This window comes from Oncorhynchus nerka, linkage group LG1, assembly GCF_034236695.1.
Source record: "Oncorhynchus nerka isolate Pitt River linkage group LG1, Oner_Uvic_2.0, whole genome shotgun sequence".
Classification (NCBI taxonomy): Eukaryota; Metazoa; Chordata; class Actinopteri; order Salmoniformes; family Salmonidae; genus Oncorhynchus; species Oncorhynchus nerka.
The window spans coordinates 25,022,211-25,047,573 of record NC_088396.1 but is presented as its reverse complement, the minus strand read 5'-3'; the positions used below and the strand labels follow the sequence as shown (position 1 = coordinate 25,047,573).

Genomic DNA, 25,363 nt, shown 5'->3' with positions numbered 1-25,363 from the left:
ATATGGTGGACACTCCCCTTAGTCTACTGGAAGGTTAGGTGTAGCCAATCAAGTTCCTTCAGATCTGCTATATCCAATGGGTAGTGGTAAAGTTAAGGGGCTGGACATTGCTTATGGATGAGGACGTAATAGGAGCCTATATTTTCTGCTCGACCTGGGTTACCTCAGTCTCTGTTTACACTTCCTGGTCAAGTGCAACATGTTTTTATTGGGCTGCTAGTGACAGCAGAGGAAACAAGGGGGTAGGATTCCAGTAAGGGATGAAAAACAAGAGGCGGAGCGATGAAGGGGAGGTTATTGTGCTCCCTCTCTCCCCGAGTGCATTGATCCGTTAATGTTTAGCAGCCTGGGGTGAGTGGGTTTGTTGGCCTCGGGCCTAGTAGAAGTGCTTGATGTAGAGGCTGCCATCCCCGATGTGGTGGTGCATACTCTGCCACTAGAAGCAGGGAGAAACACACTCAAGGTGAATATCCAAGTTGACTGTTGGGCCTACTTGATATTGATGGCTCGGCTGCATTGTAGTCTCGACCATCTTCAATCTGGGTAATATCATCTGCTGAATGACTAAAATGGCAGGGTGGAAATTAAGTGAATATGGCTTCCCACTGAACTGTAGTGGACGAGACTACTACTATAGTATATCACAGAGCTTTTACATGTACAACACAATGGACAGAAAACATTGAGATTGATTTAGGCTGTTGGGCTCCCCAACAGTGACTGTATCCCACCGCTGCCACCAATAGGAGACAGTTATGATTACACACCATATTTTATACAAATAATTTTATTGTATGATTTACACAGTATGGGGACTGGGAGGTGAGAAGAATAGTTGGCAAAACATTTGGTCGGTTGGTTAATAATGAGCTAGGGACTACGACCAAGAACTCTCATGCAAAATTTGCCACTTAACTCAAACGTATTCCTAAACAAGTGCTACTAATACTGTATGTATGAATGAGCATTTTCTGAAGAATATATATATATTTTTTATGTTTTGAGTTCAGTCTACTAATGATAAGAGCCTTTTACTTTCAGAAGGCTTTGATTGGAGGAAACCTATGAATGATTGCCGGTTACAAGTAGTTTGTGAGGTTTGGATGCTTTATTTCTTCCATCTCAATAATTTAGTACTCGACTAATTCTGGGCTTGGACAGGAGAGTCTTGGTTCTAGGGTTTTTGCGTTCACCCTCAGACAAAAGGGGGAGCAGCAGGGTAGGATTCATGTAGTAGATGAGGGACAAGTGCCAAACAGAGCAGTAGGGAATTTACATTTTAAAAGGGAGCTTGAAAAGTAGATTCAAAATACCCAGGAATCTGTAAAAGCACTTAGTCATAAATATATCCTTCTCTGTCTTTGACCAAAATGGAAAATCTAAATATATCTAGCTAATTATCACAGGAATAATATTGCAGGAGGCATGATCAAGTATATCAGAGTAAGAATAAGAGTACACATAGGTGTGCGTGTGTATACATGTCTTTCTTTGGGTTCTAGCATTTGATTAATAAGCTTCAACACACAAAACCATGTGAAGGACGTATTCAGGAAACGTACATCACACAGAACTATTGATGCACACAGAGTTGATTGAGTGGCTAAGTGAACTGACGAGTGTTTGACGACTCGCTGTCTTAAGGATTGCTCTGCACACAAACTACAAGCCATGAACTTCTTCTGTCAACAGGTCCGTGTGTGAAAACTCTTTCGGCTTGTGACAACACACACACCCTCTGCATACTACAGATGACAAGCTGTGTCAATGTTCCCCCTCGTACTGACAGGGTGTGGATGCGCGAGTGTGTGTGTGTGTGATGCGGGCGGCACCTTCATTGAAGAGGACAGGCTCGTAGTAATGGCTGGAACGTAATCAATGGAATGGTATCGAACAGATGTTTTCCATGTGTTTGATACCATTCCATTAACATGAATTATTATGAGAGGTCCTCCACTCAGCAGCCTTATGTGATGTGTGTGATGCGCTCCAATGAAATAACACACTATCAGTGATGCTGCCACCACTATGTTACTGTTCTGCATACTGACAGCTAAGGCACTGAAGGTGTTGGCCTATAGCGGCAGGTCTGATGTATGCCAACTGTAGCATGTAACATTAAACCCAGTATTAGAACTATAAGTGCCTAGGTCAGGTTGGAACAGAATACCATACTGTACTTTCTTTAGTGACATTGATTATGGTTCTTTGGCGACTCAAATCCACTCGAGCTCTACATTTACTCAAATAAATACAAATTGAAATAATACAAATTAAAATGTAAATACCTGAAGAGATTATGGTGGCTGTTATTTTAGGAAGGAAAAAGAAAAGTAATATATTTACAACAGAACCATCTCGATGCATGCATGCTAGCAACCATTAGGGCTCCATTCAATCTGCGTCGCTGAAGCGTTACAGATTGCATGATATAAACGTAAAGGTCATTTCCGATTGAGCCGACGTATGCAGTGTTTACTGTGAATACAATATCTGCTAATGTGGGAACATTGGCTTTGAATTTTCAATCATGCTGTAACGATGAACTTCCGTCGTGATAGATTGAATAGAGCCCTTAACTTACAGTGATGTCTCAGCATGACAAGCATCTGTAACCAGTGGTAACTCCCATCCTTACATTATTAGTATTGTGTTATTACAAAAGTGAGGAACAATAACAATATATATAACTAACTCAGAGCTGAAAGTCAGTGGCATTGAGTGAAAATACAAACATAATGTACTGGAATAAGGCAAGTAGATTAGATTCAATAGCACCTGACTTACACAAACACCCCCTTTCAAAATGGACGCCAGTTTACTAATGGGGAGGGGGGCGGGATGTACTCAGTGCAGTCGTAAACTGGGCGACATTCGCTAGAGAAACGTTGTGAAATGTTAGTAAAGTGTTCTGCATGATGGAGCGTAGGGCCAGTTGATCTTATGGTTTGGTCTCTGGTGTGTCAGAGAAGGCTGGTAGGAGGAGCTATAGGAGGAGTGACTCATTGCAATGGTTAAAATGGAACGGTATCAAACATATATGAAACACATATTTTACTCCATTCCATTATTCCATTCCAATGAGCCTGTCCTCCTTTAGCTACTCCCACCAGCCTCCTCTGACAGTGTGTTTTGTTCTTTCATTAATCTTTCTGGGTGTTTTTTTTGTTCTGTTTCACAGTGTGTCTGCCTGTTCCTCTCACACACGCAGTGAAATAGCACCATCCTTTGGTCAATAACACAAAGTCACGCCCCGGACCGTCGGACTGGGTGGGGTCAGGGGTTGTGGTGGGTGGTTAAGGGTCACAGAGAGGTCAGGGGGTAGAGCCTATGTCCTCTTCATGCACACCTGGCAACGGCTAATGTTACTCCGGAGATTTCCTGCCTTTTGTGTGGTGGGCACAGGTTTCCTGGAACCAGACAACATCAGTCAATCCCTCCATTCAATCAAGACCATGTCAGAGCTCTGATGAGAGAGGAAAAGAGAGAAGGGAGTACACTTACGTAAACATCTCCTCGTCCTCGATGGTGGCCAGCCAGAAGCTGTAGGAGTTGGCGTAGTAGTTGCAGGTTCCACGGCCGTGACACTCGATGAACGGAGCGCCACGGAACTCCTCTAGACAGGAGCCAGGAGATGCCAGTGCCTGTCCAGAGCCCTCAGCACCTGCACTAGTGTGCTGCACAGAGAGAGAGACATGGGGGGTTAAGGATATGCAAACAAAAACATTGGTAAGTTCATCAAAGCAAGTACAGATAAGTACACTAGATATGGCGTTGCAATACGAGTTGTATTTCTCTCACCATGACGAAGGAGTAGCCAATCCAGAGTGAGTCCCAGCCATTGGGGCATGATGGGATCATGATGTTCTGACTGTGCACTGCTATCACCATGGCAGGAGCCTCACACACTGAACACCTGGAGGCATAGACTAAGGTCAATACACAGACAGTCACACACGCATACCCCAGGTGAGTACACAAACATATACTGCCATCATTGCAAGGGCCAAATGCACCACATATAGAAACAAGGAACCCACACACCTGCTAATGAAGGGCTTGATGCTCTGGCCAGTGATAGGGGCCATGTTCATTGGCATGGGCTCAGGGGAGGTGAGCCAATAGGAGTAGTCGTTACGGGAGGCAAAGTTACAGACGTTGTTGATGTTACAGAAGAGGAAGGGCATGGGACTGAACTTCCTTAGACAGCTACCAGCCGTACCTACACACAAGTAGTTTAGTGTGATGCTAATCTGAATCACAAGATAGCCTCATCTACAGTACCTCCCCTCCCTCTCTAGCTTACCCAGGTCCTGGCCGTGGGAGCGCTCGTTGCCCTGGATGTAGAGTAGGGAATATCCATCATAGATCACTGACGTTCCCTCAGGACAATGTGGAACCTCCACCGATTGGCTGTGCCTGGTTACCAGGAAACCATGTTCCATGGAGGAGGGGCCAGGAGGACCCACCTGACCTGGAACACCATCAGGTCCTGGGGGTCCAGGGTACCCTCTGGGTCCTATAGGTAGGAGAGACAAAGGTCAAATGGAACGTTTTCTGAAAATAACCCCAAGATATAAATAGTACATCAAGAAAGATCAGACATTCTATTCTACATGCAGTGTAGTGACCTTTTTAGTGTGGCTATTAACTGGACAAAGGGGGTGTGACTCACCTGAGGGACCAAGCAAGCCTGGTTCTCCCTTGGCGCCGGGGAGACCATTAAACCCTGGGTTCCCCTCATCACCTTTAATACCCTGAATACCTGTCACACCTGGGAGACAGAGGGGGGAGAGAGAAAGAGAACAATTAATGAGAGGGGTGCAATATTGCAGGGTGATCAGAGCTGATGTTTGGTCATAATAGATTGGCTCATTGTAGATAGGATACCTAGTCAGATGTACCACTGAATGCATGCAAATGATATGTGTCTTCCGCATTTAACCCAACCCCTCTGAATCAGAGAGGTGCGGACTCTCACCTTGCTGTCCTTTCAGCCCAGGGATACCCGAGGGCCCCACAGGCCCCTGAGGGCCCTGATTACCAGGGAAGCCGCTGTCTCCCTTGATGAAGATGTGGGGGCCAGGAGGACCAGGGGGACCATCATTACCTGAAAGGAGGAAGGGAAGGACGATTAATACCATTTCATGTAATCAAACATATCAGAATCCATATACTCATAACATTCGCACAGTGATAATATAGGTGTCCGATGCTATATAAGCTCAGGAGAGCTTTTCAGTGAAACAAGCACTAAGTGATTCGGTTTGATGGTGGTTATGTTTCTCTTCCTTTCACCTTTGTCTCCTGGGAATCCTCTGTCCCCCAGCTCTCCTTTGAATCCAACCACTCCGAATTCACCCTTTGTCCCTGCAAGAGAGGAGATTTAGCCACAAAACCAACAGAACCACTGACTCATACACACACTGTGTACACCATCTAAATCAGCTGCACCACTCACCTGGGACTGACTCATACACACACTGTGTACACCATCTAAATCAGCTGCACCACTCACCTGGGAAACCAGGCACTCCCTGCAGTCCCATCTCTCCCTTCAGTCCATCAACACCTGGAAGGCCAGCTTGACCCTGTAACACATATACACACCAGTCAGATGGTAGACACTAGTCAAGTGTCATGATAAACAGACTAGACTGACATGGATCGGTCAGTGAGCAACAGGAAGTGACCTACAGAAAGTCCAGGGTATCCTTGATCTCCTTTGAAACCCTGCTCCCCATGTACTCCTGGTTCACCCTGGTCCCCTTTGTCTCCCTTTCCCCCCACACTGCCTGGAACACCAGCAGGACCTGGAGCACCACTGGTACCTGAGATGGGGATGAGAAGAGGAGGATAATGAGAGGATGGTCATATGTATCCGAATGTACATTACAGCAGGATTCAGGTGTGTGGCATACAGTACCTGGTTCTCCAGGCTTTCCTGACACTCCTTGGTCTCCTTTGGGACCCTCCATGGCGGGTCCTGGGAGACCCCGTTCTCCTGGCTGGCCATGGGAACCCTCAAAGCCTGGAATACCCTTGTCTCCCCTGGTCCCTGGGATACCCGGGATACCTGGAGAGCCTGGGAAACCTGGAGAGCCTTTGTCACCTTTATCCCCAGACGACCCTGGTGTCCCTGAGAAGCCCCTGCCGGGTAAACCTGTAGGAGAAACACAGAGAACAGAGTTGCTAAAACTCTAGGCCATGACTGGAAACACTTCACCTGCCTGCGCTGTCAATTAACTGTTTGGATCCACAGTACATGAGTTGATATGGAGACAGTCAAATGTGGGGCTTCTAATAGAAATATAGTACAAATCATAAAACCATGTGGTTTACAAGCGGTTTAGAAGATGATAAACACACCCGATCATCTTCAAGGTCAGGAGAGGCAACTCACCTGTGTCTCCTCTCTCTCCTGATGATCCAGGTATGCCGTCCACTCCTGACGCTCCTTTCTCTCCGGTTGTACCTGGTGGACCCTGCAGACCAGGCTCACCTAGGAAACAATACAGTTACCTGGGTGTCTCTCTACCCGCTGGGGCATAGTAGCTACAGTATGTACACTTGGGAAATGATTCAGGGTAAGCTTCTTGACTAGCTGTCATATTGTACTGAAAGGAACCTGATGCATTGTTACTGTGTTCCATCTGTTAGAGTGCTTACCTGGTCGACCTGTTTGACCTGGCTCTCCTGGTGACCCAGGAAGCCCACCAATACCCTTCTCTCCTGGCTGACCCGGCTGACCTGCACATTACAACACACACCTGGGTTTAGAGGTTGCCAAGCAACAAGACACATCTCTGGGTTTGTGAGATTATCAAAAATTCTATGTACCAAATAATGCTTACTTTTAAACCCAAAATAAAATCAACCAACTAATCAATCAGTCAGGTCGAACAGGAGTAGTTGTGACCATGGAGCCTCACCTTGGTAACCGATGTGTCCAGTGTCTCCCTTGGTTCCTGGTGTTCCTGGCATCCCGGGCACTCCCATTCCTCCCTTCTGACCCTTCTCTCCTGCGTTACCAGGGAACCCAGGCAGACCCAACTGACCCTGAGAGAGAGAGAAAGAGTGAGAGAAACACAGGGATGGAGAGATAGAGGGAGGGGAAAAACAAATAGAAAATAAGAGCATAGAAATATTTATTGAAAGAAAAAGACAGACCGTTAGTGGCATCTAATTACAAAAATGTATGTACTGTAGCAGACACACAAACACACAATAAGTGTTAGTAAGTAGCTTACCTTCTCTCCAGAGGGTCCTGGTACTCCAACACCTGGCAGACCGGTTTGTCCCTTGTCTCCCTTCACCCCCTCTGTACCCCTGAACCCTGGATGACCCGGTGTGCCCACAATGCCTTTATCACCCTTCGTACCTAGAGAACCTGTGGAACCATACAGGAGAACCCGGTTAGAACAAATTCAACCAGAACTGAAGCGCATCATGACCAGTAGGCCAGTTAGCATATCTTAGCCTTAGACTTGACACTTCCACAATTGACACTTTTTTCGTGGGCGTAGCAAACAGATCTGAGTGGATGTTCTATTTAAAGGATGATGTCTGTTCTTCTCAGTGAAAGGATTGTGTTGTTTTCTTACCTGGATATCCCATTTCGCCAATGCCTCCTTTATTTCCAGGATATCCAATACTGCCGGGCTCTCCAGGAAAACCTGTCTCCCCTTTATCACCTGAGAAACAAGAATCATAGTGTCTGAAAGAGAATTTTGTTTTATCACCACATTGACTGTGTCCCAATACCCAAACGACAGTGCCTTCAGAAAGTATTCATACCCCTTGACTTATTCTATAAGTTCAAAATGTGATTATTTTTCCTCACCCATTTACACACAGTACCCCATAATGACAAAGTGAGAATGTTTCTAGTAATTTTAGCAAATTTATTTTAAATGAAATAGATATGATTTACATAAGTATTGACACACGCCCAATACTTTGTAGAACCACCTCTGGTGGTGATTACAGCTTTGAGTGGTCTTGGTTATTTCTGTATCTGATTTGAGTGGTCTTGGGTATTTCTGTATCTGATTTGAGTGGGTCTTGGTTATTTCTGTATCTGATTTGAGTGGTCTTGGGTATGTCTGTATCTGATTTGAGTGGTCTTGGGTATGTCTGTATCTGATTTGAGTGGTCTGGGTATGTCTGTATCTGATTTGAGTGGTCTTGGGTATTTCTGTATCTGATTTGAGTGGGTCTTGGGTATTTCTGTATCTGATTTGAGTGGGTCTTGGGTATTTCTGTATCTGATTTGAGTGGGTCTTGGGTATTTCTGTATCTGATTTGAGTGGTCTTGGGTATTTCTGTATCTGATTTGAGTGGTCTTGGGTATTTCTGTATCTGATTTGAGTGGTCTTGGTTATTTCTGTATCTGATTTGAGTGGTCTTGGTTATTTCTGTATCTGATTTGAGTGGGTGTTGGGTATTTCTGTATCTGATTTGAGTGGTCTTGGGTATTTCTGTATCTGATTTGAGTGGGTCTTGGGTATTTCTGTATCTGATTTGAGTCGTCTTGGGTATTTCTGTATCTGATTTGGGGATTTTCTCCCATTCTTCCTTCCTGAATCTCAAGCTCTGTTAAGTTTGCTGTTCATCGCCCCTCCCCAGCGAACTTCAAGTCTTTCCTCAGATTTACAATGGGATTTAAGTATCGGCTTGGGCAGGATCTCTCAAGGACTTTCACATTCTTGTTCTGAAGGCATTCCAGCATTGCTTTGGCTGTATGCTTGGGGTCATTGTCCTGTTGGAACATAAATCTTCCCAGTCTAAGGTTATTGGCACACCAAAGCAGGTTCTCATCAACTATTTACCTGCATATGGCTCCATTCATTGGTCCCTCTATCCTTAACAGTCTCCCATTCCCTGCCACTGAAAAGTATGCCCATAGCATGATGCTGCCACCACGCTTCACAATAGGGATGGTGTTTTTTATTTTTATTTCACCTTTATTTAACCAGGTAGACCAGTTGAGAACAAGTTCTCATTTACAACTGCGACCTGGCCAAGATAAAGCAAAGCAGTTCGACACATACAACAACACAGAGTTACACATGGAATAAACAAACATACAGTCAATAATACAGTAGAAAAGGTCTATATACAGTGTGTGCAAATGAGGTAGGATAAGGGAGGTAAGGTAATAAATAGGCCATGGTGGCGAAGTAATTACAATATAGCAATTAAAACACTGGAATGGTAGATGTGCAGAAGATGAAAGTGCAAGATGAGATACTGAGGTGCAAAGAAGCAAGATAAATAAATAAATACAGTATGGTGATGAGGTAGTTGAATGGGCTATTTACAGATGGGCTATGTACAGGTGCAGTGAGCTGTGAGCTGCTCTGACAGCTGGTGCTTAAAGCTAGTGAGGGAGATATGAGTCTCCAGCTTCAGAGATTTTTGTAGTTCGTTCCAGTCATTGGCAGCAGAGACCTGGAAGGAAAGGCGGCCAAAGGAAGAATTGACATTGGGGGTGACAAAAAGATATACCTGCTGGAGCGTGTGCTACGGGTGCTACGAGTGGGTGCTGCTATGGGGACCAGTGAGCTGAGATAAGGCAGGGCTTTACTAGCAGAGACTTGTAGATGACCTGGAGCCAGTGGGTTTGGCGACGAGTATGAAGCGAGTGCCAGCCAACGAGAGCGTTCAGGTCGCAGTGGTGGGTAGTATATGGGGCTTTGGTGACAAAACGGATAGCACTGTGAAAGACTGCATCCAATTTGTTGAGTAGAGTGTTGGAGGCTATTTTGTAAATGACATCGCCGAAGTCGAGGATCGGTAGGATGGTCAGTTTAACGAGGGTATGTTTGGCAGCATGAGTGAAGGATGCTTTGTTGCGAAATAAGAGGCTGATTCTAGATTTTTATTTGGGATTGGAGATGCTTAATGTGAGTCTGGAAGGAGAGTTTACAGTCTAACCAGACACCTAGGTATTTGTAGTTGTCCACATATTCTAAGTCAGAACCGTCCAGAGTAGTGATGCTGGACAGGCGGGCAGGTGCGGGCAGCGATCGGTTGAAGAGCATGCATTAGGTTAGTGTCCAAAGAAGGACCAGAGGTATACAGAATGGTGTTGTCTGCATAGAGGTGGATCCGAGAATCACCAGCAGCAAGAGAGACATCATTGATGTATACAGAGAAGAGAGTCGGCCCCGAGAATTTAACCCTGTGGCACCCCCATAGAGACTGCCAGAGGTCCGGACAACAGGCGCTCCGATTTGACACACTGAACTCTATCAGAGAAGTAGTTGGTGAACCAGGCGAGGCAATCATTTGAGAAACCAAAGCTGTTGAGTCTGCCGATAAGAATGTGGTGATTGACAGAGCCGAAAGTCTTGGCCAAGTCGATGAATACGGCTGCACAGTAATGTCTCTTATCGGTGGCGGTTATGATGTCGTTTAGGACCTTCAGCGTGGCTGAGGTGCACCCATGAGGAGATTGGCCAAGATGGCTGCTTGAACAGACGCTTTTTTACCGAGCTCCGTACCAAACTTCAGAAAGATTGTGAAAATTGTTTAAAAAAAAGTTTAGTCATTATTATTTTTATTTGTTCAAGATATAAGACCTTTCCTGTGACTGGAATGATAATTGGATAATTTATTTCAGCATGTCCATGCAAAGTCGTGACAAAAAAAGAAAGGAAAAAGTTAGCCGTTCTATTGCTAATCAACAAGAGAGAAACATGCTTATAGACAACTGCCATAACTACACCTGGCCTATGGATAATATCATGCTTTCGAATGCTGAAGATGACGAATTCCCCTCTTTACCGGTTACTCCGTGCAAACCTCCACCCTCCAAAAAACCCAACATGAACTCTGACATCGTGGCTACCCTCTCCTTACTCATCAACTCCAGGTGTGACGCCATTGAGAAAATGGTAGCCGCGAACACCATGGTTATCGAAGGCTTGAAAAAGACTGTGGAGTTTGCATGTGGTGAAATTAATGATGTGAAAACGAGAGTGACAAAAGTTGAAAAAAATGTGGAAAGGGTGGAAAAGAATAACAATGTCTACCATAGACGTCTCACTGATCTGGAACAATACACAAGAAAATGGAACCTGAGACTCTACGGCTTGCCAGAGGTGGAAAATGAAGATGTGATAGGAGAGGCTATCCGTATCTGCCAAGAAGTTTTGCCTGCAGAGAACAACAAAGTTGGTGATAACATCGACGTTGTACATCGCCTCGGCAAGAAGCAACAGCAAAGCGATTCAAGACCCAGGGGTATCATCATCCTATTCACTACCAGATTCTACAGGGATGCTGTCTGGAAAGCTGCTAGGAAGAACGCCTTCCTTCAGAGCCATGGTATGCGTTTCGCCGAGCATCTCAGCCCGGAAGACATAGAAAGAAGGAACAAGTTGTGGCCAACGATCAAGATAGCACGAAGTGAGGGGAAGGCTGCTTACTTCGTCGGAGGACGAGGTTTCATCAACGGTTCAGAAATCCATATTCCTCCCTAAAATCTCACCAGAAGGAACAGGTTGATTGATGGTTTCAGCCATGGTATTCTCATTTTCCTTATGTTGTTTACCTAACAAGTATCAGGTGACTATTTTAAAGGAATACTCAGGTATTTCAATTCATTAGTTTGTTCTTGTATGACCAGAAGTCCTATTTTGTTTATAAACTTACGAAGAAGATTGAAAGCTGAATTAATGTTTTATGTATACAGTAACTAAGATACTGTTTTAAATGGCATACAGGTCTGCTCTGACTTTACACGGTTATTGTTCTATTTAGTTATTAATACTTATTTCCAAAAAAGGTCTTAGGAACGTTTATATGTAAAACATTTTGTTATTCAATTATTTTATGATCAGTTTTCATATGTACTTAAAGTAGTAGTACCCTTTTATTTAAATTATTATTTGTATGATTTCTCAGAATAGTTCCTGATTACACTAAAGAGGGTTTTTAGTCTCTCGTACTACAAGAACACTTGGTTTGGTCTTGAACATAATTTCCAGTTGAGTTGCATTTCAAATGTTATGGAATAAGCTATTTTCACTTTAAATTGACTTAAATGGTGCAGATCTCGGTTCCTTATCGTTTACGTTCACTGCTCCTACGTCTTTGACTCATCCTACTACAGTTTATACTTTTATATAATCTTTGTTGTTTTGTCTTTGTCTATATTATCTCTTAATGCTAGGGGGTTACGAAACAGTGTGAAGCGCAAGGCCTTATTTTTATTTGCTAAACAATTTCGAACAGATTTTTGCTTTTTCAAGAGTCTCACTCAATTTCTGCTGATGCCAACTTCTGGAGGTCACAGTGGGGCAACGATATTTGGCTTTCCCATGGATCTGAACGCTCTGCTGGTGTCACTACAATGAAAAATACCTTTGGTGGTAATATTCTACACTCGGAATGTGACCCCTTTGGTCACTTTATTTGTCTTGTGATCAGTTACAATGACATTACACTCATTACTGTAAACTTCTACGGGTACAACACCAAACATGAGAATGATGAATTGCTTGAATCTATAGAGAAACATATACTTCATTGGTTATCTAAATTTCCCAATTCGTTATTATTGATAGGAGGGGACTTTAACATTACAATAGATAATTCAACTGATAGATGGCCCCAGGTAGGCCAACCAATCAGAATTTGGGTTTAATACTTTTTATGGAAAAGTTTGATCTTACTGATATATGGAGAGAGAGGTTTCCGGCCGACAGATCATTCACTTGGAGTAACAAAACAGGCTCCAGACAATCCAGAATAGATTTTTGGCTTATATCCAAATGTATTGATAGTGAGTGTGTTACTACAAATATTTGTACTACTCCCCTCACAGACCATAAGGCTATTTACATTGATATCAAAATATTTACCCCTGATACAAACCTTGGTAGAGCATCCTACTGGAAGCTAAATAGCTCATTATTAAATAATGATATAGTTACATTTGAGGTTAAAGATCTGCTCTCACACTTTTGGGAAAGGGCTTGTGAAGAAAAATCTTATTGCAAGAACTGGGAGCTCTTTAAATTTGAGGTGTCCAAATATCTTAGAAAATATGGTAGTAATCTTGCTAAGACCAGAAGAGCTGAGGAGGAAAAGGTGATCATTAAGATAACTTCCCTTTCTCAGAGGTCCCCAGCTGACCTCTTGGGGGAGGAGAAGATGGAACTAATTGAGTTACAAAATAAACTGGATAATATATATAAATTAAGAGCAGAAGGAGCCTTTATTAGATCTAGGAAAAAATGGATTGAGGAGGGAGAACAGAATTCATCCTATTTCTTTAGACTTGAGAAATTTCACTCTAAAAATAACACTATCCATAAGTTAAACATTGATGGTGTTATTACAGATGACCAAAAATTAATCGCTAAATACTGCAGCAATTTTTACAGAAAATTGTATAGCTCTACGTACTGTCAGGAATCCACAGATATGTTTTTTAACTCACTGAATAATGTTCACTCTATCAGTGATATAGAATCTAAACAGTGTGATGAACCCATCAAAGTTGAAGAGATTATAGAGTCTATCAAACATCTAAAGAACAATAAATCACCAGGTGTTGATGGAATTACATCAGAATTTTACAAATTATTTTCTGAACAAGTAGCTCCCTTCCTATTCCAAGTCTTTTTAGAGAGTATTAAAAACAATGTTCTCCCTCCTACAATGAGTCAGGGGTTAATAACACTGATACCTAAGCCTAAAAAAGAAGTGCTGCTCATCGATAACTGGCGTCCAATTTGTCTTCTTAATAATGACTATAAGATATTAGCCTCACTACTTGCAAAAAGAATTAAAGAAGTTTTGGATGCAATCATTGATGAAACACAGTCTGGCTTCATGAGGAACAGACATATTTCTAACAATGTCAGACTAGTATTAGACGTACTTGACTACCTAGACCTAATAACTGAGGATAGCTTCATATTATTTTTAGATTTTTATAAAGCATTTGACACAGTAGAGCATCAGTTTCTCTTCCACTCCCTTGAGAGACTTGGCTTTGGGGATTTTTTCTGTAAGGCTATTAAGACTCTCTATGCAAATGGTAACAGCTCTATCAAATTGAAATATGGCACCTCACCTAGATTTGAGTTAAAGAGAGGAATTAGGCAAGGTTGTCCTATCTCTCCGTACCTGTTTTTATTAAATCACCCAACTTCTTGCAAATTCTTTAAATAATAGTCCTGTACAAGGTATTTCCATAGCTGGTAAAGAAATTATTATAAGCCAGCTGGCTGACGATACTACACTTTTTCTGAAAGATGCTAACCAAATTCCCATATCGATCAATGTGATACAATCCTTTTACAAAGCGTCTGGTCTATATCTTAACATTAAGAAATGTGAACTCATGGCTGTCAAAGATTGTGTGACACCTTCATATTATGGTATTCCAGTAAAAGAAGAACTTACATATTTAGGCATAACCATTACAAAGGATCAGAAGTCTAGAGGCTTACTAAATTTTAACCCTCTTATTAAAAAAACCCAGAAGAAACTAAATCAATGGCTACAGAGGGACTTATCTTTAAAATGTAGAGTCCTAATAACCAAGGCTGAAGGTATCTCTAGACTAACATATGGTGCTCTATCTTTATATCTTGACCGTAAAATAAGCAAGGAGATAGACCAGATGCTTTTCAACTTTCTTTGGAGAAACCGTACCCATTACATTAGGAAAACTGTTGTAATGAACACTTATGAGAATGGTGGACTGAATTTTCTGGATTTTACTACTTTAAATAATACTTTCAAGATCAATTGGATAAAACAATTCCTAAGAAGACCCACTTCTATCTGGAATTGTATTCCTCATCATGTCTTCTCTACTTTTGGTGGCCTTAACTTCATGTTGTTTTGCAATTATAATATTGACAAAGTTCCAGTGAAACTTTCTGCTTTTCATCGGCAGGTTTTCTTGTCATGGTCCTTAATTTATAAACACAATTTTTCTCCACACAGATATTATATATGGAATAATCGGGATATATTGTATAAAAATACCTCTCTGTTTTTAGAATATTGGTTCAGAAATAATATCCTATTGGTGAGCCAACTGGTAAATGCAGAGGGTCTTTTACTCAGTTATAAAGAATTCTTATCACTTTACAAGGTCCCTGTAACACCTAAAGATTTTGCAATTGTTTTAGATGCCATTCCCTCAGGTGTTGCTATGTTATTCAGGAACATGTCAAGACCTGACCCTCAGAGCCTACCTTCTATTGACCCTGTTGACTCATCAGTAGGAAAGATTTGTTTCTCTTTTGGTCCATTCAACAACAGAGCGATACGATCCTTGTTTCAGCAGGATGTTGTATCTATACCTTATGTCATGCCTTACTGGAATGGATTTATTGATAATATCTGTTGGAAAAAAGTTTGGATGTTGCCACAAACATACCTACTTGTTAACAAAATTAAGGAAGTTTCCTTTAAAATTATTCATAAATACTATCCTGCCAACCACTATATGAAGAAGTTTAAGGAAAACATCAACTCAAATTGCTCCTTTTGTAATGACCACCCAGAAACAGTGTTGCATCTTTTTTGGCATTGTATGCATGTAAGAAAACTGTGGCAAGACATCAGTAGGTTTATAATTGAACACATTTATGAAGATTTTACACTATTGTGGAGAGATGTACTGTTTGGATTCTTTACATACAATAGAAATAAGCGGAATCATTTTTATGTAATTAATTTCATTATTCTTTTGGCCAAATTTCATATACACAAATGTAAATTTACAAACAGAAAACCACATTTTCGTATCCTACAAAAAGAAATTGAACTGTATTTTAAGACGGTTAAATGCTCTACTAACAAAAAAGCTGTTAGAATTGTAAGTATATGCATGTCCCTTAAGGTCCTTGTGTAATTGTAATGTGATATTGTACCCCCTAGCTCGATTGTCCATTGTTTGTAATCTATGTATGCTTGTGTTCCCTCATGTGCTTTATGTATTGATTTGTTGTTAATAAAAAAATATATTAATTTTTTTTTTTTAAAGTGCACCCATGACCAGCTCTGAAACCAGGTTGCATAGCAGAGAAGGTATGGTGGTATTCGAAATGGTCGGTAATCTGTTTGTTAACTTGGCTTTCGAAGACCTTAGAAAGGCAGGCTAGGATCGATATACTACTTCCGGGTTGGAGCGAGCCGGTCGCATCCGCGCTTCGGTCTGCAGGTTGTATAACTTTTTCATTACATTTCATTACATTTCATTATAGTACAACGGTCTGATTTGTCTAATCTTAGCAATTTCTTCTTAGCTAGCTACATAGTCGTCGTTGTATCAAAGATAATTGCGTAATTATCGTATTTCGTCGTCTCCTATCTGCCCAACACGTTCACCGTCTACCGTAGCACTGCAGTAACTATCACACTCAACTGAACGACTTGATTAGTGTAGTGTTAGCTAGCTACATAGTTGTCTTTGCTGTCTTCGTATCCAAGATAATTGTGTAGTTTAGAGTATGGAGTCTTAGAGTGATAATTGCGTTATTATCGTATTTCGTCGTCCTCCTATCTGCCTAGCAGCTAGCCAGCTAGCATACGTTCACCGGCTACCGTAGCACTGTAGTAACTATCACACTCAACTGAACGACTTGATTAGTGTAGTATTAGCTAGCTACATAGTTGTCTTTGCTGTCTTCGTATCCAAGATAATTGTGTAGTTCAGAGTGTGTAGTCTTAGAGTGATTATCTTAATTCACCGAGGTTAGCTAGCCAGCTATTTTGTCGTCCTTAACGTAGGAGACACTCTAGCTAGCCAATAGCCAGCCAACGTCTACTGAATAGAACTTTCGCATTCCGGTCGCATTCCGCTTCGCTCCACAGGTAGTATCACATTTTCATTTCATTTCATTACAGTCCCAACGGTGTGATTTGTTTGATCGTAGCTAGCTACATAGCTAGCTACATAGCCGTCTTTGTTTCAAAGATAATTGTGTAGTCTAGAGCGATTTTCTAGGTTAGCTAGCCAGCTATTGTCGTTCTCCTAACGCAACGTAACGTAACCAACACTGCTAGCTAGCCAGCTAGCTCCCGAAAAGCAGCATTGTAGAAACTTCACACTCAACGGTGCGACTTGATTAGGGTAGTGTCAACAACGCAGCTAGCCTACCCCAGCAGTACTGTATCATTTTAATCATTTTAGTCAATTAGATTCTTGCTACGTAAGCTTAACTTTCTGAACATTCGAGACGTGTAGTCCACTTGTCATTCCAATCTCCTCTGCATTAGCGTAGCCTCTTCTCTAGCCTGTCAACTATGTGTCTGTCTATCCCTGTTCTCTCCTCTCTGCACAGACCATACAAACGCTCCACACCGCATGGCCGCGGCCACCCTAATCTGGTGGTCCCAGCGCGCACGACCCACGTGGAGTTCCAGGTCTCCGGTAGCCTCTGGAACTGCCGATCTGCGGCCAACAAGGCAGAGTTCATCTCAGCCTATGCCTCATTCCAGTCCCTCGACTTCTTGGCTCTGACGGAAACATGGATCACCACAGACAACACCGCTACTCCTACTGCTCTCTCTTCGTCCGCCCACGTGCTCTCGCACACCCCGAGAGCTTCTGGTCAGCGGGGTGGTGGCACCGGGATCCTCATCTCTCCCAAGTGGTCATTCTCTCTTTCTCCCCTTACCCATCTGTCTATCGCCTCCTTTGAATTCCATGCTGTCACAGTTACTAGCCCTTTCAAGCTTAACATCCTTATCATTTATCGCCCTCCAGGTTCCCTCGGAGAGTTCATCAATGAGCTTGATGCCTTGATAAGCTCCTTTCCTGAGGACGGCTCACCTCTCACAGTTCTGGGCGACTTTAACCTCCCCACGTCTACCTTTGACTCATTCCTCTCTGCCTCCTTCTTTCCACTCCTCTCCTCTTTTGACCTCACCCTCTCACCTTCCCCCCCTACTCACAAGGCAGGCAATACGCTCGACCTCATCTTTACTAGATGCTGTTCCTCCACTAACCTCATTGCAACTCCCCTCCAAGTCTCCGACCACTACCTTGTATCCTTTTCCCTCTCATCCAACACTTCCCACACTGCCCCTACTCGGATGGTATCGCGCCGTCCCAACCTTCGCTCTCTCTCCCCCGCTACTCTCTCCTCTTCCATCCTATCATCTCTTCCCTCTGCTCAAACCTTCTCCAACCTATCTCCTGATTCTGCCTCCTCAACCCTCCTCTCCTCCCTTTCTGCATCCTTTGACTCTCTATGTCCCCTATCCTCCAGGCCGGCTCGGTCCTCCCCTCCCGCTCCGTGGCTCGACGACTCATTGCGAGCTCACAGAACAGGGCTCCGGGCAGCCGAGCGGAAATGGAGGAAAACTCGCCTCCCTGCGGACCTGGCATCCTTTCACTCCCTCCTCTCTACATTTTCCTCCTCTGTCTCTGCTGCTAAAGCCACTTTCTACCACTCTAAATTCCAAGCATCTGCCTCTAACCCTAGGAAGCTCTTTGCCACCTTCTCCTCCCTCTTGAATCCTCCTCCCCCTCCCCCTCCTCCCTCTCTGCAGATGACTTCGTCAACCATTTTGAAAAGAAGGTCGACGACATCCGATCCTCGTTTGCTAAGTCAAACGACACCGCTGGTTCTGCTCACACTGCCCTACCCTGTGCTCTGACCTCTTTCTCCCCTCTCTCTCCAGATGACATCTCACGTCTTGTGACGGCCGGCCGCCCAACAACCTGCCCGCTTGACCCTATCCCCTCCTCTCTTCTCCAGACCATCTCCGGTGACCTTCTCCATTACCTCACCTCGCTCATCAACTCATCCCTGACCGCTGGCTACGTCCCTCCTGTCTTCAAGAGAGCGAGAGTTGCACCCCTTCTGAAAAAACCTACACTCGATCCCTCCGATGTCAACAACTACAGACCAGTATCCCTTCTTTCTTTTCTCTCCAAAACTCTTGAACGTGCCGTCCTTGGCCAGCTCTCCCGCTATCTCTCTCAGAATGACCTTCTTGATCCAAATCAGTCAGGTTTCAAGACTAGTCATTCAACTGAGACTGCTCTTCTCTGTATCACGGAGGCGCTCCGCACTGCTAAAGCTAACTCTCTCTCCTCTGCTCTCATCCTTCTAGACCTATCGGCTGCCTTCGATACTGTGAACCATCAGATCCTCCTCTCCACCCTCTCCGAGTTGGGCATCTCCGGCGCGGCCCACGCTTGGATTGCGTCCTACCTGACAGGTCGCTCCTACCAGGTGGCGTGGCGAGAATCCGTCTCCTCACCACGTGCTCTCACCACTGGTGTCCCCCAGGGCTCTGTTCTAGGCCCTCTCCTATTCTCGCTATACACCAAGTCACTTGGCTCTGTCATAACCTCACATGGTCTCTCCTATCATTGCTATGCAGACGACACACAATTAATCTTCTCCTTTCCCCCTTCTGACGACCAGGTGGCGAATCGCATCTCTGCATGTCTGGCAGACATATCAGTGTGGATGACGGATCATCACCTCAAGCTGAACCTCAGCAAGACGGAGCTGCTCTTCCTCCCGGGAAGGACTGCCCGTTCCATGATCTCGCCATCACGGTTGACAACTCCATTGTGTCCTCGTCCCAGAGCGCTAAGAACCTTGGCGTGATCCTGGACAACACCCTGTCGTTCTCAAATAACATCAAGGCGGTGGCCCGTTCCTGTAGGTTCATGCTCTACAACATCCGCAGAGTACGACCCTGCCTCACACAGGAAGCGGCGCAGGTCCTAATCCAGGCACTTGTCATCTCCCGTCTGGATTACTGCAACTCGCTGTTGGCTGGGCTCCCTGCCTGTGCCATTAAACCCCTACAACTCATCCAGAACGCCGCAGCCCGTCTGGTGTTCAACCTTCCCAAGTTCTCTCACGTCACCCCGCTCCTCCGCTCTCTCCACTGGCTTCCAGTTGAAGCTCGCATCCGCTACAAGACCATGGTGCTTGCCTACGGAGCTGTGAGGGGAACGGCACCTCAGTACCTCCAGGCTCTGATCAGGCCCTACACCCAAACAAGGGCACTGCGTTCATCCACCTCTGGCCTGCTCGCCTCCCTACCACTGAGGAAGTACAGTTCCCGCTCAGCCCAGTCAAAACTGTTCGCTGCTCTGGCCCCCCAATGGTGGAACAAACTCCCTCACGACGCCAGGACAGCGGAGTCAATCACCACCTTCCGGAGACACCTGAAACCCCACCTCTTTAAGGAATACCTAGGATAGGATAAAGTAATCCTTCTCCCCCCCCCTTAAAAGACCTAGATGCACTATTGTAAAGTGGCTGTTCCACTGGATGTCATAAGGTGAAAGCACCAATTTGTAAGTCGCTCTGGATAAGAGCGTCTGCTAAATGACTTAAATGTAAATGTAAATATAGGTCTGTATCAGTTTGGTTCTGGAGTGTCTCCCCCTTTGAAAAGGGGGATGACCACGGCAGCTTTCCAGTCTTTGGGGATCTCAGACGATACGAAAGAGAGGTAATAGGCTAGTAATAGTAATAGGGGTTGCAAGAAATTAAGCAGATCATTTTAGAAAGAGAGGGTCCAGATTGTCTGGCCCAGCTGATTTGTAGGGGTCTAGATTTTGCAGCTCTTTCAGAACATCAGCTATCTGGATTTGGGTGAAGGAGAAATGGGGTAGGCTTGGGCGAGTTGCTATGGGGGGTGCAGGGCTGTTGACCGGGGTTGGGGTAGCCAGGTGGAAAGCATGGCCAGCCGTAGAAAAATGCTTATTGCAATTCTCAATTATAGTGGATTTATCGGTGGTGACAGTGTTTCCTAGCCTCAGTGCAGTGGGCAGCTGGGAGGAGGTGCTCTTATTCTCCATGGACTTTACAGCGTCCCAGAACGTTTTTGAGTTTGTGCACATTTCTGCTTGAAAAAGGTAGCTTTAGCTTTCCTAACTGCCTGTGTATATTGGTTCCTAACTTCCTTGAAAAGTTGCATATCACGGGGGCTATTCGATGCTAATGCAGAACGCCACAGGATGTTTTTGTGCTGGTCAAGGGCAGTCAGGTCTGGAGAGAACTAAAGGCTATATCTGTTCCGGGTTCTATTTTTTTTAAATGGACATGCTATGGTGAGGAAGGCACTTTTAAATAATAACCAGGCATCCTCTACTGACGGGATGAGAAAGGCCTGCTCGCTGATGTGTTTTAGGGAGCGTTTGACAGTGATGAGGGGTGGTTGTTTGACCGCAGACCCATTACGGATGCAGGCAATGAGGCAGTGATTGCTGAGATCCTGATTGAAAACAGCAGAGGTGTATTTGGAGGGCAAGTTGGTCAGGATGATATCTATGAGGGTGCCTGTGTTTACGGATTTGGGGGTTGTACCTGGAGGGTTCATTGACAATTTGTGTGAGATTGAGGGCATCTAGCTTAGATTGTAGGATGGCCGGGGTGTTAACCAGTTGAAGCTAGGGGGGCGCTATTTCATTATTGGATTTAAAAAACGTGCCCGTTTTAAGCGCAATATTTTGTCACAAAAAGATGCTCGACTATGCATATAATTGCCAGCTTTGGAAAGAAAACACTCTGACGTTTTCAAAGCTGCAAAGATATTATCTGTGAGTGCCCCAGAACTGATCTTACAGGCGAAACCAAGATGCAACTTCAAACAGGAAATGAGCAGGATTTTTGAGGCTCTGTTTTCCATTTTACTCCTTATATGGCTGTGAATATGCTGTGAACGAGCTTATGCGCTCTGCCGTTCCTCCAAGATGTCTGCAGCATTGTGACGTATTTGTAGGCATATCATTGGAAGATTGGCCATAAGAGACTACATTTGCCAGGGGCCCGTCCGGTGTCCTTTGTCTACGTTGGTGCGTAACTCTCAGTGGCAATAATTTTACCATGTGATACAGACAGAGAAGTATCATTCCTGGAAGTGTGCATCATTGAAGAGATATGTGAAAAACACCTTGAGGATTGGTTCTAAACAACGTTTGCCATGTTTCAGTCGATATTATGGAGTTAATTTGGAAAAAAGTTCGGCGTTTGGATAACTAAATATTCGGTTTTTTTTGGTAGCCAAACGTGACGCACCAAACGGACCGATTTCTCCTGCACAAAAAATCTTTCAGGAAAAAGTGAACATTGCTATCTAACTGAGAGTCTCCTCATTGAAAACATCCGAAGTTCTTCAAAGGTAAATGATTTATTTGAATGTTTTTGCTGGTTTTTGTGAAAATGTTTCCTGCTGATGCTAACGCTAAATGCTACGCTAGCTATCAGTACTGTTACACAAATGCTAGTTTCCTATGCTTGAGAAGCATATTTTTGAAAATCTGAGATGACAGTGTTGTTAACAAAAGGCTAAGCTTGAGAGTTAGCATATTAATTTCATTTCATTTGCGATTTTCATGAATAGTTAACGTTGCGTTATGGTATTGAGCTTGAGGCTATGATTACGCTACCGGATCCGGCATGGCTCCACGCAAGAAGTTAAGCATGTCCCAGTTTAGGTCACCTAGCAGCACGAACTCTGAAGATAAATTGGGAGCAATCAAGTCACATATGGTGTCGAGGGCACAGCTGGGGGCAGAGGGTGGTCTATATGAAGCGGCAACGGTGAGAGACTTGTTTCTGGAAAGGTGGATTTTTTAAAGTAGAAGTTAAAATTGTTTGGGTACCGACCTGGATAGCCTGCAGAGTTCTGTCTTACTATCTCTGCAGTAGATTGCCACACCGCCCCCTTTGGCAGTTCTATCTTGTCAGAAAATGTTATAGTTTGGGATGAACATTTCTGGGGTTCTTCCTAAGCCAGGATTCAGATACGGCTAGGACATCCGGGTTGGCAGTGTGCTAAAGCAGTGAATAAAACAAACTTAGGGAGGAGGCTTCTAATGTTAACATGCATGAAACCAAGGCTTTTAAAGTTACAGAAGTCAACAAATGAGATCATCTGGGGAATATGAGTGGAGCTAGGCACTGCAGGGCCTGGGTTAACCTCTACATCACCAGAGGAACAGAGGAAGATCATCTAGTACGTTTGGAACAGAGAGTAAAAGGAGCAGGTTTCTGGGCGCAATAGAATAGATTCAAGGCATAATGTACAGACAAATGTATGGTAGGAAGAGAGTACATTGGAGGTAAACCTAGGCATTGAGTAATGATGAGAGAAATATTGTCTCTAGAGACGTTTAAACAAGGTAATGTCACCGCATATGTGGGAGGTGGAACTAAACAGTTGGTTAAGGCATATTGAGCAGGGCTAGAGCCTCTAGGACAGCAATGGACAAGGCATATTGACATTAGGGAGAGGCATGTGTAGCCGAGTGATCATAGTGGTCCAGTGAGTGGCTGAGCTGGCTGGAGACACGGCGATTCAGACAGCTAGCAGGCCTTAGAGGGATGTCGCGACGGAGGAAAGTCTGTTTTAGCCTCCTCGTGCGTGTGTTAGACTGGTGATGAGTTGTGCCTGGTTATCTCCAGATATAATGCTTTGCATTCAGACCAAATATTTCAATTTGGGTCTCATCAGACCACATTATCTTTTGACTCTTTCTGAGTCTTTCACATGCCTTGTTGCAAACTCCAGGCGCGCTGTCATGCCTTTTTTCTCAGGAGTGGCTTCCATCTGACCACTCTCCCATAAAGCCCAGATTGGTGAAGTGCTGTAGAGACTAGAGGTCGACCGATTAATCGGAATTGCCGATTATTTGGGGCCGATTTCAAGTTCGTTTTTTTGGCACACCGATTTTGCCGATATTTTTTTGTGTTTTGTTTACAGCTTTATTTAATCTTTATTTAACTAGGCAAGTCAGTTAAGAACACATTCTTATTTTCAATGACGGCCTAGGAACAGTGGGTTAACTGCCTCGTTCAGGGGCAGAACGACAGATTTTCATCTTGTCAGGTCGGGGGATCCAATCTTGCATCCTTACAGTTAACTAGTCCAACACAATTAACCACCTGCCTCTCATGGAGACTGACTGCCTGTTACGCGAATGCAGTAAGCCAAGGGAAGTTGCTAGCTAGCATTAAACTTATCTTATAAAAAAACTAAAAATCAATCATAATCACTAGTTAACTACACATGGTTGATGATATTACTAGATATTATCTAGCGTGTCATACGTTGCGTATAATATGACTGAGCATACAAGTATCTGACTGAGCGGTGGTAGGCAGAAGCAGGCGCGTAAACATTCATTCAAACAGCACTTTCGTGTGTTTTGCCAGCAGCTCTTCGTTGTGCGTCAAGCATTGCGCTTTTTATGACTTCAAGCCTATCAACTCCCGAGATGAGGCTGGTGTAATCGATGCGAAATGGCTAGCTAGTTAGCGCGCGCTAATAGCATTTCAAACGTCACTCGCTCACTCTGAGCCTTGGAGTGGTTGTTTCCCTTGCTCTACATGGGTAACGCTGCTTCGATGGTGGCTGTTGTCGTTGTGTTGCTGGTTCGAGCCCAGGGAGGAGCAACCTAAAACTTCTTACCTGGGAATATTGAAGACTCATGTTAAAAGGAACCACCAGCTTTCATATGTTCTCATGTTCTAAGCAAGGAACTTAAACGTTAGCTTTCTTACATGGCAAATATTGCACTTTTACTTTCTTCTCCAACACTTTGTTTTTGCATTATTTAAACCAAATTGAACATGTTTCATTATTTATTTATCGGGGCGGCAGCGTAGCCTAGTGGTTAGAGCGTTGGACTAGTAACCGGAAGGTTGCGAGTTCAAACCCCCGAGCTGACAAAGTACAAATCTGTCGTTCTGCCCCTGAACAGGCAGTTAACCCACTGTTCCCAGGCCGTCATTGAAAATAAGAATGTGTTCTTAACTGACTTGCTTGGTGAAATAAAGGTAAAATTAAAAATAAAAATTGAGGCTAAATTGATTTTATTGATGTATTATATTAAGTTAAAAGTGTTCATTCGGTATTGTTGTAATTGTCATTATTACAAATAAATAAATACAAATCGGCCGATTAATCGGTATCGGCTTTTTTGGTCCGGTATTGGCATGGAAAATCATAATCTGTCGACCTCTAGTAGAGACTGCTCTAGGCAGAGTCTGGGTGGTTCCATATTTTTTCCATGGACACCACTGTGCTCTTGGAAATGTTAAACACTAAATCACACATCTATCTTGCAGCTATACTGACAGTTTATTGGACTTGGTATAGTTTCTGCTCTGACATGCACTGTCAACTGTGGGACCTTATATAGACAGGTGTGTTTCTTTCTAAATCCTGTCCAAACATTTTAATTCGCCCCAGGTGGAATCAAGTTGTAGCGACATCTCAAGAATGATCAAAGGAAATTTGATGCACCTGAGCTCAATTTTGTCATAGCAAAGGGGTGTGAAAACTTATGTACATGAGATATTTCTGTATTTCATTTTTAATATATTTGCTAAAATGTCAAAAA

At 43.7% G+C, this 25,363-nt stretch overlaps 1 protein-coding gene across 1 annotated transcript in view; it reads right to left on the bottom strand.

Annotated features, from left to right (window-relative positions):
* Positions 1-769: 769 nt before the first annotated feature.
* Positions 770-25,363, bottom strand: part of LOC115126135 (collagen alpha-1(IV) chain-like) — a 74,043-nt gene continuing 49,449 nt past the window's right edge. The window contains exons 33-48 of the mRNA XM_065017384.1: positions 7,605-7,694; positions 7,251-7,390; positions 6,933-7,059; positions 6,670-6,750; positions 6,404-6,502; positions 5,927-6,163; positions 5,698-5,831; positions 5,519-5,591; positions 5,299-5,370; positions 4,982-5,110; positions 4,676-4,774; positions 4,307-4,519; positions 4,045-4,222; positions 3,802-3,916; positions 3,505-3,677; positions 770-3,410 (exon numbers count right to left, since the gene is read on the bottom strand). Coding sequence (XP_064873456.1) covers positions 3,329-3,410; positions 3,505-3,677; positions 3,802-3,916; positions 4,045-4,222; positions 4,307-4,519; positions 4,676-4,774; positions 4,982-5,110; positions 5,299-5,370; positions 5,519-5,591; positions 5,698-5,831; positions 5,927-6,163; positions 6,404-6,502; positions 6,670-6,750; positions 6,933-7,059; positions 7,251-7,390; positions 7,605-7,694 — 2,042 coding nt within the window. The 3' untranslated portion in view covers positions 770-3,328. The remainder of the gene's footprint in view (positions 3,411-3,504; positions 3,678-3,801; positions 3,917-4,044; positions 4,223-4,306; positions 4,520-4,675; positions 4,775-4,981; positions 5,111-5,298; positions 5,371-5,518; positions 5,592-5,697; positions 5,832-5,926; positions 6,164-6,403; positions 6,503-6,669; positions 6,751-6,932; positions 7,060-7,250; positions 7,391-7,604; positions 7,695-25,363) is intronic.